This window comes from Cavia porcellus, unplaced genomic scaffold (genome assembly GCF_034190915.1).
Source record: "Cavia porcellus strain 051 isolate PalLab524CR breed Dunkin Hartley unplaced genomic scaffold, mCavPor4.1 scaffold_33, whole genome shotgun sequence".
Lineage (NCBI taxonomy): Eukaryota > Metazoa > Chordata > Mammalia > Rodentia > Caviidae > Cavia > Cavia porcellus.
Window position 1 is genome coordinate 7,008,638 of NW_026947516.1, and position 13,125 is coordinate 7,021,762.

A 13,125-nucleotide genomic window follows, 5' to 3' on the forward strand; every position below is an offset into this window, starting at 1 on the left:
ATCGCTCTTGGATTTCCCAGAGGGGTCCTGAGTGGGTAGCCATAGAGACCCTTTGTCAAGGATAATTTACACAGCAAAATCACAGTGCAGGTACAACATGGGTCCAAACAGAAGCAACTAGTAGTTTTGTAAATATATAACTTCTCTGCTAATATTGATCCGGTAGGGAAACGAGTCATATAGCAAGGGTACGTGGAAAGAAAAAAGGCATTCTTGGGAAGGGATGGGTCTAGATGTTCTGGTCACCCGCCATGCATCTGATACATAGCTGGGCTCCCTGAGCAAGTGGTGCTAATCACAGCTTAATGGCAAAGTGCTGTTTACCTCTAGGGAGGCTTACAAACCTGGGTCTCTTTAGATTGACCTCCAGGCACCATCTTTGTGTACCTTAGCGTTTGTGCTGACTTTATCTAGGACCCAAACCCTTTTTTGGCTACATAGTAATTCTAACTTAGGAGTTTATAATAGTGTTAGTTCTTCACTTAGCATTTGGAATGATCCATTCAAAAGACTTTTTTTTTTTTTTTTGGTAAATTATTTTCAGCCTACCACATGTGTGTTAGCTCAGTTCTCACTGACGGTGTTAAGTTCCTAGAGCTCTTTACCGTTGTGACAAATATATGACTAATTAATCTCACGCAGGGCTTGCACATGTATAATTAAGAAGAGCACCTGATGGTGGGTATATTTAGGTGGGAGGCAAATTTAGACATTGATAGGTAAAGAGCTCCATGCAAAACTTCCCCCAGCCCTCACAGTCTACAAGGAAGACCTGGTGTTAAAACAAACAGGGAACTCGAAGGGGAAGAAGTTCATTCATTAGTAAGTTTACAATGTGGTCGGTGTAGAGATATGTAACTAAAATTAATAGCAGCGCACAGGCTAACTGGGGAGCCCAGTTTAGAAGGCATAAACCCAGACATATTTGAGAGGGACTGCCCCCCTGTTTCTGCCCTACACAGGTGTCTTGGTTATTTTTCTCTCCTTGTTGAGACAAAATACCTAATACCCAAAATAAAGGAAGGAAAGGTTTATTTAGCTCACAGTCTGTGGAGGTTTTGTCCATAATCAACTGGCTCCAAGGCAGGATGGCATTGCACAAGGACAACACTTCAAGGCAGCAGCCAGAGCAAAAGGGGGGCAGAGCAAGCCTCTTTTCCTCCCTTATATTGTACATAGGCCACGATCACCCCGCTCTCTTTAGGACAGGTGTAGCATTCACAAAATCTCCTTGCTCTCCTTGGCACAGGTGGGGAATATTTACAAAGTAAGAACCCTAGCTCCCTGCTGAGTCTCTCAGTTAAATTTCTTTTTTTTTAATTTTATTTAAAAGGAAAAAGAGAAAAAACAAAACAAAACAAAGCGGTGCAAGGGTACAAGTAATACAGAACTACAAAAAAAAAAAAAAAAAAAAACAGTAAGAAATCACCAGTTAATAGATTACACACTATCGTCTTAGAGATAGTTGCTCAAGTCACAGTATCAAAGCATACAAAGTGAACATTCAAACAGAGAGACTCTAAACAGTTGTGTTCAATGATCCAACCAAAACATTAATATGGTCAGCTATTTAACACCCCTAAACACACTTGCAGTTGTATCCTTTAGAGCACTTTTTTCCCTCTCTTTTTTACAACAAAATTTACACAATTTGGGTGTTATTACTCCTTAGTTCTTATTACTTTTTTTTGGAAGAGAATAAAGTCAAATATGGCAAAACAAAACTGTCAGTCAAAACCAAAGATAGACATAATACATGATGTAAGAACAGAGTACAAGGTTATCAACAATGGTTATCATAATATCTCTTGTTTCCTTAAAAAGAATTGTCTATCTCATTAGGTATTATAAAGTTGAACAAAACAGTAGAGAACAAGACCAATAAAACTTAAACATTGTAAACATTACAGGAATTCCAAAGGAGATAATAGTCAAACCAGAATGGGCAACTTAGTGAATCTTATTGCATTCAAAGTAGTTGCCTATACCCCCAAACTTGATACTATCATACAGAATGGAACAGAGTCTAACCAGTCAAAACAAGATAGTAGGAGTATTATAAGAATTCAAAACAAGTTAATAGGAAATCGAAAAAAGTTACTATAATATATCCTGCTAATTTCTTCAATTTTTCCCCTTAATTAAAAAAACATAAAAAATAACTAAACAATTTTTTTTAGTGAATAAGGGAGAGATTGAGATAAAAGAGGACTTATCACCATAACAATACAGGTCAAAGCATGACTGTTTCAGCAACCTAGTGCTTCACCACCAAATAACCTGATTTAGTAGTAGTTACCATACTGTCTATCTTTTTCCTTGAAATATTTGAATATAACTTCATATACTCTAGATTCAAATACTTCCATATCAAGAAGCCCAGAATAAAGCCTTTCCAATTAATAAGTGAAAACTTTATAAGGATTCAAGGCCATGTAATAGGGAATCATGATTACCACATACTTTTATATATTTGAATCATTACTTACATTAGGGAAACTATTCGGTATTCACACATGCAAGATTGTTATATTTTACTTATGAGTATGGTCTCAAGCTGCGCCCATTTATTGATAAATATCTCAATGTGATCCTTCTTTATAGCTGAGTAGTACTCCATTGTATAGAAATACAACTTTTTTATCCATTCCTCAGTAGATGGACACTTGGGTTGTTTCCAAGATCTGGCGATTACAAATTGTGCTGCTATAGACATAGGTGCACATATATTACTGTGGTATGATGCTTTCAGTTCTTCTGGGAATATGCCTAGAAGTGGAATAGCTGAAACAAATGGGACTTCCAATCCCAGGTTTTTGAAAAATATCCAGACTGACCTCCACAAAGGTTGTAGCAGTCTACACTCCCACCAACAGTGCAGGAGAGTTCCTTTTTCCCCACAGCCTCTCCAGCATTTGTTGTGGTTGGTTTTCTTGATCCTGGCCATTCTTTCAGGAGTAAGATGGTATCTCAGTGTGGTTTTAATTGGCATTTCTCTAATGACCAATGATGATGAACATTTTTTCATGTATTTATTTGCCATTTGTATTTCTTCATCTGAGAAGTGCGTATTCATCACAGATGGCCATTTTTGGATTGGATCTTTGAATTTTTGGGGTTTGAGTTTTTTTAATTCTTTATATGTTTTAGATAAGAGTCCCTTGTCTGAGAGAGAGTTCACTAAAATCTTTTCCCAGTTTGTGGGTTTTCTTTTCACTATGGTGGAGATTTCTTTTGACATGCAGAAACTTTTTAATAAGAAGCAGTTCCAGTTATTGATTCTGGGAAGTATTTCCTGTGCGGTTTGAGTCCTGTTCATGAATTCTCTACCTACTCCTATGTCTTCAAGTTTTCTAACCAATTTGTCTTCCAATAGATTTAGTTTTTCTGTTTTAATATTCAGATCTTTGACCCATTTAGATTTTAATTTAGTACATGGTGATAGACATGGCTCTAGCTTTAGTTTTTGGCAAATGGAGAGCCAGTTTTCCCAGCACCCTTTATTAAAGAGACTGTCGTTCTTTCAGTGAACCTGCTTGGCTCCTTTATCAAAGATAAGGTGGTTGAGTGTGTTTGTAGTTCTGGTTGTATCTTCTAATCTATTCCATTGATCTTCGGCTCTGTTTTGATTCCAATACCATGCTGAATTTACTACTGTTGCTTTGTAGTATAACTTCAAGTCAGGGAATGTGATGCCTTCTGCCTTGCCTTTGCTGCTTAGAATTGCCTTTGCTATTCTAGGTCTCTTCTGGTTCCAGATGAATGTTAGGAGTGATTTCTCTAGATCTATAAGGTATGTTGATGGTATTTTTATTGGGATTGCATTGAGTCTATATAACATTTTTACGAGAATGGCCATTTTCACAATGTTTGTTCTTCTAATCCATGAGCAAGGGATGTCTTTCCATTTTCTGAGATCATCTTCAATTTCTTTTTTCAGTGTATTATAATTTTCCCTGTATAGGTCTTTCACTTCTTTCATAAGACTAATTCCTAAATATTTCATTTTTTTGCTTGCTAATGTGAAGAGTGTAGTCTCTCTTATTTCAACTCTGTGATTTTGTTGTTAGTGTATAGGAATGCTATTGATTTCTGAGTATTGATTTTATATCCAGCTTCATTACTGAATTTATTTATTATATCTAAGAGTCTTTCAATGGAGTTTAGGGGGTCTTCTATGTAGAGTGTCACGTCATCTGCAAACAATGATAAATTATCTTCTTCTTTTCCTATTTAAACCCCTTTTATTTCTCTCTCTTGCCTAATTGCTCTGGCTAGTACTTCTAGTACTGTATTAAATAGGAGTGGTGATAAAGGACATCCTTGTCTTGTGTCTGATTTTAAAGTAAAGGCTTTCAATTTTTGGCCATTTAGTATGATGCTGGCTGTTGGTTTGTCATAAATGGCCTTTATTATCTTGAGGTCAAGACCATCTATTTCAATTTTCTGTAAAATTCTTATCATGAATGAATGTTGGACCTTATTGAAGGCTTTTTCTGCATCTATAGAAATGATCATATGATTCTTACTTTTCGGTTTATTGGCATGGTGGATTACATTGATTTACATATGTTGAACCATCCTTGCATTCCTGGAATGAATCCCACTTGGTAATGGTGTATAATCTTCTTGATGATTTGCTGGATCCTATTTGCCAATATTTTATAGAGGATTTTTGCGTCTGTGTTCATTAGGGAGATTGGTCTATAGTTCTCTTTTTTAGTTGGGTCTTTCTCAAGTTTTGGTACTAGAGTAATATTTGCTTCCAGGAATGACTTAGGAAGGATTGCTTCCCTTTCAATTTCATCGAATAGTTTGAGGAGTGTCGGCATTAGGTCTTCTTTGTATTTCTTGTAGAATTCTGCAGTGAATCCATCTGGGCCTGGACTCTTCTTTGTAGGTAAGGACTTAATTACATTTTCAATTTCATTAACAAAGATTGGGTTATTCAACAGTGTTACATCCTCTTGATCTAGCTTTGGTACTTCATATATTTCTAAGAATCTGTCTATTTCTTCTGTGTTATCAAACCTTTGAGAGTAGAGATTTTCGAAATAGGTGTTGATGATCTTCTGTATTTCTATTAGGTCTGTAGTGATTTCACCTTTTTCATTTCTTATTGCCTGAATTTGAGCTTTTTCTTCCCTTTTTCTGATAAGGTTGGCTAGGAGCTTATCAATTTTATTTATCCTTTCAAAGAACCAACTCTTTGATTCATTGATTCTTTGGATTGTTTTCTTAGTCTTTATTGCATTGATTTCTGCTCTGATTTTTATAATTTCCTCTCCTCTTTTGGCTTTGGGCTTGACTTGCTCTTCTTTTTCTAGCTGTTTGAGGTGTAACATCAAGTTATTTGTTTGTATTCGTTCTGTTTTCCTGATGTGGGAACTCAGTGCAATAAATTTTCCTCTGAGGACAGCTTTCATTGCATCCCACAAATTCCGGTGAGTTGTATCTGCATTTTCATTTTCTTTTAGGTATTGTTTAATTTCTTCTTTAGTTTTTTCTGTGACCCACTGATTACTCAAGAGTGTGTTATTTAGTTTCCATGTGCTTGTGGGATTTTTGCAGTATCTTTTATCATTAATTTCTAATTTCAGAGCGCTGTGATCCGATAACATGCAAGGGATGATTTCAACTCTTTTGCGTTTGTTTAAAAATGTTCCGTGAGCTAATATATGGTCTATTTTAGAGAATGATCAATGTACTGCTGAGAAGAATGTATATTCTGATGTTATTGAGCGGAACATTCTGTATATGTCTATCAAATCCATTTGTTCGCAGGTGTGATTCAGTTCTGTAAATTCTTTGCTCATTTTCTGTCTGGTTGATCTTTCCCTTGGTGTCAATGGCGTATTAAGGTCTCCTGTTACAATTCTGTTACTGATAATTTGAGTTTTCATTTCTGTTAATAGTTGTTTTATGTAACTGGGTGCTCTGGAGTTTGGTGCATATATATTTAAGGTAGTTATCTGTTCCTGTTGGAGTTTTCCCCTAAGGAGTACGTAGTGACCTTCTTTGTCCTTTATGGTCATTGTTGGTTTAAAGTTCACATTGTTAGCAAACAGAATGGCTACTCCTGCTTTTTTTTTTTTTTTTTTTTTTTTTTTTTTTTTTTTTTTTTTTTTTTTTTGGATTCCTGCTCCATGAAGTATTGTTTTCCATGCTTTGACTTTCAGTCTGTGAGTATGCTTCTGGGTGAGATGGGTTTCCTGTAAACAGCATATGGTTAGATTTTGTTTCTTGATCCATTGTGCTAGTCTGTTTCTTTTCATTGGTGCATTGAGACTATTTACATTAATGGTTATTACTGTTAAATGCTGGTTTATTGTTGACATGTTATCTCTCTGCTGTTGCATCTTTATCTTTCTGTTCTGTTTAATTATCTGCTTTGCTTAGTGTTTTTTTCCTTTGTGTATCTAAACTGTCTTTCAATATTTTTTTGCAGGGTTGGTTGGTGTTCATGAAGTTCTTCAGCTGTTCTTTGTCATGAAAGTATCATATTTCACCATCCATTTTGAATGGTAGTTTTGCAGGATACATCAGTCTAGGTTGGAAATCATTTTGCTTTAGGATCTGGAGTACTTCACTCTATGCTCTTCTTGACATTATTGTTTGTGCTGAGAAGTCTGCTGTGATTCTGATAGGTTTTCCTTTATAAGTGATCTGTCTTTTCTGTCTGACAGCTTTTAATAATCTATTCTTGTGTTGGATTTCTGGGATGGTGATTATTATATGTCTGGGTGTAATTTTATTTTGGTTATGACTATTTGGAGTTCTATATACTTTACTGATCCTGATGTCGGTTTCTGATCTCATGCTTGGGAAATTTTCAGCTATTACTTCTCTCAGTATCCTCTTGACATCCTTTATGTTGTCTCCTTCTTTTTAATTAATCCCTATCATTCTTATGTTATTTTTCTTTGCATCGTCTTGCAGTTGTTGAATTGTTGTTTCCTGATTCCTTGTTATTTTTAAAAGATCTTTCCTTTCTTGTTCACTAGCTGCAATCTTGTCTTCAAGGTCTGAAATTCTATCTTCACTTTCATTGAGGCAGTTTTTACAAACTTTCAGTGGAGTTTTTTATTTCCTGTATGTCTCTGTGCATCTGCATTATGTATTGTTTGTTTCTTATATTGCTCATCTAGGGATTCTATCTTTTTGTTTAGTTCCTCCAATTTTTTAACTGTGATTTCTTTAGATATGTTAAGAATCTCTTTCATTTCTTTTATCATTTCTTCTTTTACCTGGGAGATTATTTCCAGTTTGAATTTCTTTAAAGCTTCCTGGAGTTGCTTGTTAATTTCAGTAGCTATTATGTCTGATATTTGAGGTGAATGGCATATATTTTCTTCTATATACATTGCTCCTAGGGTTTCTTGAGATGGGCTGGAGGTTTGAGGTTGTAATTTGGTCTTTCATTTTGTCATTTTCCTATATTTCTGTATTTCAAGTGTTAGTTGAAAGCTTACTCAGTGTCTGTTGTAAATCCCCTTCTATGTTTGCAGCTCCTGAGACTCTGGCACCCAGTTACCCCAAGCCACTGAGCCTGTAGAACCAATGGCCCTCTTCTCCTGTTTAGAACTCCATAGTTCCAAATAAGCTGGGCTTCAGGGACACAGTGTGCCCACCTGCTTGTTGGAAGCTCCACAGTTCTCCAAGCGCAGCCAGAATGGGGAGGTGGATGTAGATGCCTCAAACCCACTTACCCACTTCACTGCACCTGGATGGCTAGAGGGTCCCAAACAGTCTGGGCTTTGGGCAGAGTGCTCTCAGTTAAATTTCTAAACTGAAGCTGACACAGTGTATCAACCATAGCAACAGGTGAACCTACAGACAAATTGCCTACTTCACACTTAGCAATTTTCTCCAAATGCAAATCTGATCATCTCATCCCGTAAGCTCCCTGTAGCTTTTGCAACAAGCTTCACAAGGCCCCAGGTGGCTTCATCCTTTTCATGGCTTGCTGCAAATACCCACCTTGTCTCCGTGCCCCTCTCAGAGCTGCTTTTGCTGTTGTGTTTAGTGTTGTCCTCCTGCATCTGTATCTCCATCCCTTGTGCAACTCCAGTTTGCATGGAAGGTCCCAGCCTAGATGTCACATTGGAAGGAGGCTTTGGCAATCCTTAATTTGGAGCTGAAGCTCACTGTACTCATTTCCCGTTGCAGCTGAACCGTGGCTATCAGTGTTGTGCCTTCACACGGTAGGGCTTTAGTCTCTCATCATTCTAAGGTCGTAGGTATGATACAGACTTTCTAGGCTCAAGTCAGTGTCAAGAGGGCTGCTCTAGCTTCCTCCTGTGGCTCTATATGCCCCTTTTCTGTCTTCTAATGGCTGCTCGCATTCCTGGGCTCCTAGCCCCTGCCTCCCTCTTAAAATCAGAAGCATGAGCTCTTTAGATCTCTTTAGCTCTGACCCTCCTGCTTTCCTTTCCTTTTACATGCTCATCATGCTCTGACCCTCATGCTTTCCTTTACGTGTTCATCAGCTTCACATTACAGTACCAAAATACCTGAGGTAATTAACTCACCAAGAGAAAAGTATTTATGTTGGCTCCTTACTTTAGAATTTCCAGTGCAAGAACAGGAAAAACTATGGAGCCTCTGATGGGAATGCCACATAGCAGTGGCAGGAGCATGTAATGGGGGGTCACTACTCACCTCATGGCCAGGAAGCAAAAAAAAAAGGAAAAGGAAGGCACAGGGGTCCCAAGATCCCCTTTGGAATCATATCCCCAGTGAATAGAGACCTCCCACAATTACCGCCTGCTAACAGTCCTCTGTTCCTCCAAGTGGAAGCACCATATACACCAAGACATAAATCTGTAGCAGAGTTCATCATCCAGACCCTCGTCCCATAATGGGTCTTTGCCATGGTGACTGGACCACTGTTGGCCCTAGATAATGCAGGATGGTTCATCTTAATCCTGACATGTCAACTTTGCTACACTGTGAAACTCCTAGCAGGTTATTTGATGTATTGGGGGGACATGAATGTGTGGCCCTGGGTACTACATATGTCCCTCCTCCATTCTTCTGGGGCACCCTTCTGCTGTGCTTCCTGGCTGAAATGAACTGAGCAGCTCTGCTCCATGTCACCCTTCTGCCATGATGTTCCTGCCTTGGAGCTTCAGACCACGGGCTGCCTCTCTCAGGACTGTGAGCCATATTAAACCTTGCCTCTAAGGTGTGGGATGCAGCAATAGGAAAGCTGACCAGTACACTCTCCTTCTGAAAGTCGTTAACTTGATTGGATCTCTGAAGTCTCTTGAGGGGCCAGAAGTTATCTATAGGTTCAATAGCAGAACATGAAGACTTTAAGGACAGACAACAGAACCTAAATTTGCCCCTTGGGAAGGTTCTCATAGCACTGTATAATCTGTTTTTGGAGGTACTTCTGCATTTCATGAATCAGAACCTCTTTATATCTTGATTTTGTTTTGTTTTGTTTTGTTTTGACTGAATCCTGGAGTACAGATCAGTAGTAGGAAGCATGCCAGCATGTGCCAGTGTGTTTTGTTTTCCCAGCACTGAAAAACAAAAGGTCTTAGTTACTAGCAAAGTACCTAGCATCAAATAGTTTGCTGAATCAGTCTATCAAATAATAAGTGAATGAGAATACTAAAGTAAAATAACAACTCTCCCTTGCAGAAATAAGAAAAACAGCTTCTTCTGAGTCAAATTTGAGCAGCCCTGGCCTAGAAACATAGAATTGGATGGCCATGAATGTCATGTTACCCCATGGAAGAAGGCACATGAACCTTTATAACCCCAGAACAAAGATGGTCACGAATCAATAGGTTGATCAAATACATGGGTGGGGCATTAGAAATGCTAAGGGCTGCAGCAAAGCTGGGAAATATTCTGTACAGATTTCAGATGTTGCACATAGGAGTTTTAGCTTTAGGGTTGGCAGGAGCCAGAGGTATGCAGATCTTACAGGTGGATTCTGAGAAGCTTGATTATCGTCAGGAAAGTATTAGTTCCGATATAAAACTTAAGCCAAATAACTGTGAAAATGGCCCAAGCATATTTTGGTTCTCATCCTACAGTCTCCACAGTTGTGCTGTTTTGCCAGTAAAGGTCAGCCACTCTCCAAGGTCTTTAATATCCATGTGCTTTCTTTAGACAACTTCAGTGCCATGAAAGACAGACCTGTGTTTACACCCTGACTCTGGTACCAATTCCTGATGAGCATACTTCAGACATACTTGGTCACTCCAAGCCTCAGTTTTCTTCCAGGAAAGAGGCTTCTCACTTTGCATGGTCAGAGGACAGTGAAGTGACAGAGGATCTCAGCGTATCCCAGCCATGGTTACTCACGATACCAGTGCTCAGGATGGATCTCCAGAGACTCTGGAATCTTACCGTGTGGCAACCCAAGCCGAGTCACCCCTACTCCTTCCTCTTTCTGCTCTTGATATTGTGCCTTCCCATTAGCATTCTGGCAACAGTGCTTTCCTAATCTTTTGAGGACACACAGTTAGGCTGGAAGAGGAACTTCACTGTGTGTGAGTCTTCCAGCAAATGTGCTAAACATGAATTTAAATTGAGCCATCAAGGACGTTTGCTGTGTGGACTGAGGACCTTTGAATTGGTTTAAAGGGAGAGGAAAGGAATGGAGGGAGAGAATGAGAGAGGGAGGGAAAGAATGGAAAAAGATGGAATTGTGGGAAAATAGAATTTGCCTAATGACCAGAAACATAGAACCTAGAACATAACAGAGCCCATGCACAGTGCAATCTAGGAACAGGGGTAGGACTGCATTTGATTTGATAAGACAAAGGTTGAGTTGTCAATCTTCTTTTTCAGGAATGCAATGAATTTACCTATAAGCTGGCCGAGGAAACCAGAAGGCAGTCTCTCGGGGCAGTGACGCCAGGTTATGACTTCATGGCCCACCTGAGGTATCTGTTGATAGTGTGTGCTTGCCCCCAAACTATATAAATGAAGACTCAGGGCTGACAGCTCTCCCTGCAGACAATGGCAAGCTCATCGCTGGGCCTTTTAAAATATTTACAAGGCCTTCAATAATTAAAGCTGAGTAATGTGGCTCTCTTTTGCTCCTCCCGGAGCAGAATGGAGTCGATTCTTCCTACTAATGCCCACGAGCTGGCCCAGAATCGACTGCATGTGCCTATCACCAACACCAAGACCCAGGAGAATTACCTGGTGTCAGATTTTTCCTCCAGGGAAGACCTCATTAAGGTAAAAAGGCACATGTCCTCTTACAGAAAGGCAAACAAGCTCCCATGTGTGCACTTCTTACAAAGAATGAGCGTCTCTGAATTCGTTACATCTGCTGTCTCTGATCAGGCCTGCCGGATGATGAAAGCGCAGTGAATTCCTTGTTTCATGAATGACTCCACCTCTCTCCTCTCTGAGGCTGTCATCCTCCACTTCATCTCTTTTATTCTCCTGAGGTTCAGGGCTCCCGCTTGTAATGTGGATGGAGTAACTTGCGGATGGAGTTTAGGAGCACTAATGCTTCCTTAAGTTTTTATAGCTAGCCAGGCATGGTGGCTCATGCCTGTAATCTCAACACTTCGGAGGCTGAGCCAGGAGGATCGTTGCAAGTTCAAGACCAGCCTAGACTACAAAGTGAGCCCAAGACCAGCCTGAACTGCACAGGGAGACCCTGTCTCAAAAAAAAAAAAAGTTTTTATAGCTAATTCCCTGCAGTCTAGGTAAGACTTGGACAGGAACTTGCACTTTCCACCCATCAGTGGCCCTTCTGTAAACATGCAGGACAGGAGTTATTTTGGACCTTTTTTATTGTCTTTAATAAAGAAGAAATGGGTAGACAGACTTTATGAGATGCACATTGGTACCCAGAGTTATCTTGCCTGCCAGTAGAGACCAATGCTGGTATCCAGGTCTCTCAGCTTTTTGATCTATTGTTCTGTTTCACTTCTTGCATTTTGTTCTGAGGCCTCTCTATCCAAGCACATTTGAAAGTCGACGAGCTGAGCATTGTCTTAGTTACTTTTTACTCATCTCTGAGACAAAATACCTGATGCACCAAGTTGAGGAAGGAAAGGTTTATTTCTTACAGGTTTTGGAGGTTTCAGTCCATACTCAGTTTGCTCCAAGGCAGGGTGGCATGGTGGGGCCGCAGTTCATGGTGGCTACAAACAGCAAGGCAGAAACTAGCAAGAGAGAGAGACACACCTTCTTCCAGCCCTTACATTACATCCTCTCTCCACCCCCAGGCCAGTGTAGCACTCACACCCAATCCAAGCACTAGACAATGAACCAATCACAAATGCACAGTGTAAATGTATGAGGCCTGGGGACCATCAACATAAACCATGACAAGCATTCGTTATCTCTGGGAAATACTTCATCCAACTGATTTCCAAGTAACAGCACACTTGCTAAGGTGTTGCACTGAATAACTGTGAGTTGGCAAGTCTGTGTTTCCTTTAGGAAACCTGGGAAGATCTTTCTTTCTTCTTTTGCATGAATTTAGAATTCATGAATTCAAATTTGGCTAATAGGGAGAAAAGAAAGTATAATTCCACATAGCCCATGGTAATGAGTTGAGTGTAAATGAGAGATGAATTTTCCACCTGAATGAAATACAAACACATTGATTTTTTAAATATCTTCTGGGTGGTATAATTAGGGATCTTTAATGAAATGTTGAATTGACAAGTAAAATTACTTTGCAGCTTAATGGATGAGAATATTTCTATTCGGCGTGCCTATTATACCTGTCTCTCACTTATATGTTAATAGTCTTTCTACCTTAGAAAAATGTATATCTCTATAATATGATCATAAAACTTCTTATATTATGTAGAGTTAGACAATATAGAAGGACAAGTTGGTCAAGGCATGCCTGAAGTATCATCCATTATCAATGTCCAGTTCAGACTTTGGTTGGATTGGATTGGGCTGGGTTGGTGCTTCTTCTGATTTATCTGCAGAGAGATGTGTGGTATTTATGCGCAGAGAGATGTGTGTTAATTATATTCATCCTGCTATGCTATTAAACATTAAAAGATTCTATTCTTATCTAATGCAAGAAGATAGTAATTCTTAGCTATCCCCTTTTTGTCTTTTATTTGATTATTTTAATTGGCACATGATATTGGTATGTAGTGTGATATTTGATATATG

General features: G+C 39.1%; 1 protein-coding gene across 1 annotated transcript in view; it reads left to right on the top strand.

The window, feature by feature from the left end:
* LOC100732720 (patatin-like phospholipase domain-containing protein 4) overlaps positions 1–13,125 on the top strand; it is a 44,856-nt gene that overhangs the window by 2,768 nt on the left and 28,963 nt on the right. The window contains 2 exon segments of the mRNA XM_013144441.3: positions 10,813–10,913; positions 11,079–11,208. Coding sequence (XP_012999895.1) covers positions 10,813–10,913; positions 11,079–11,208 — 231 coding nt within the window.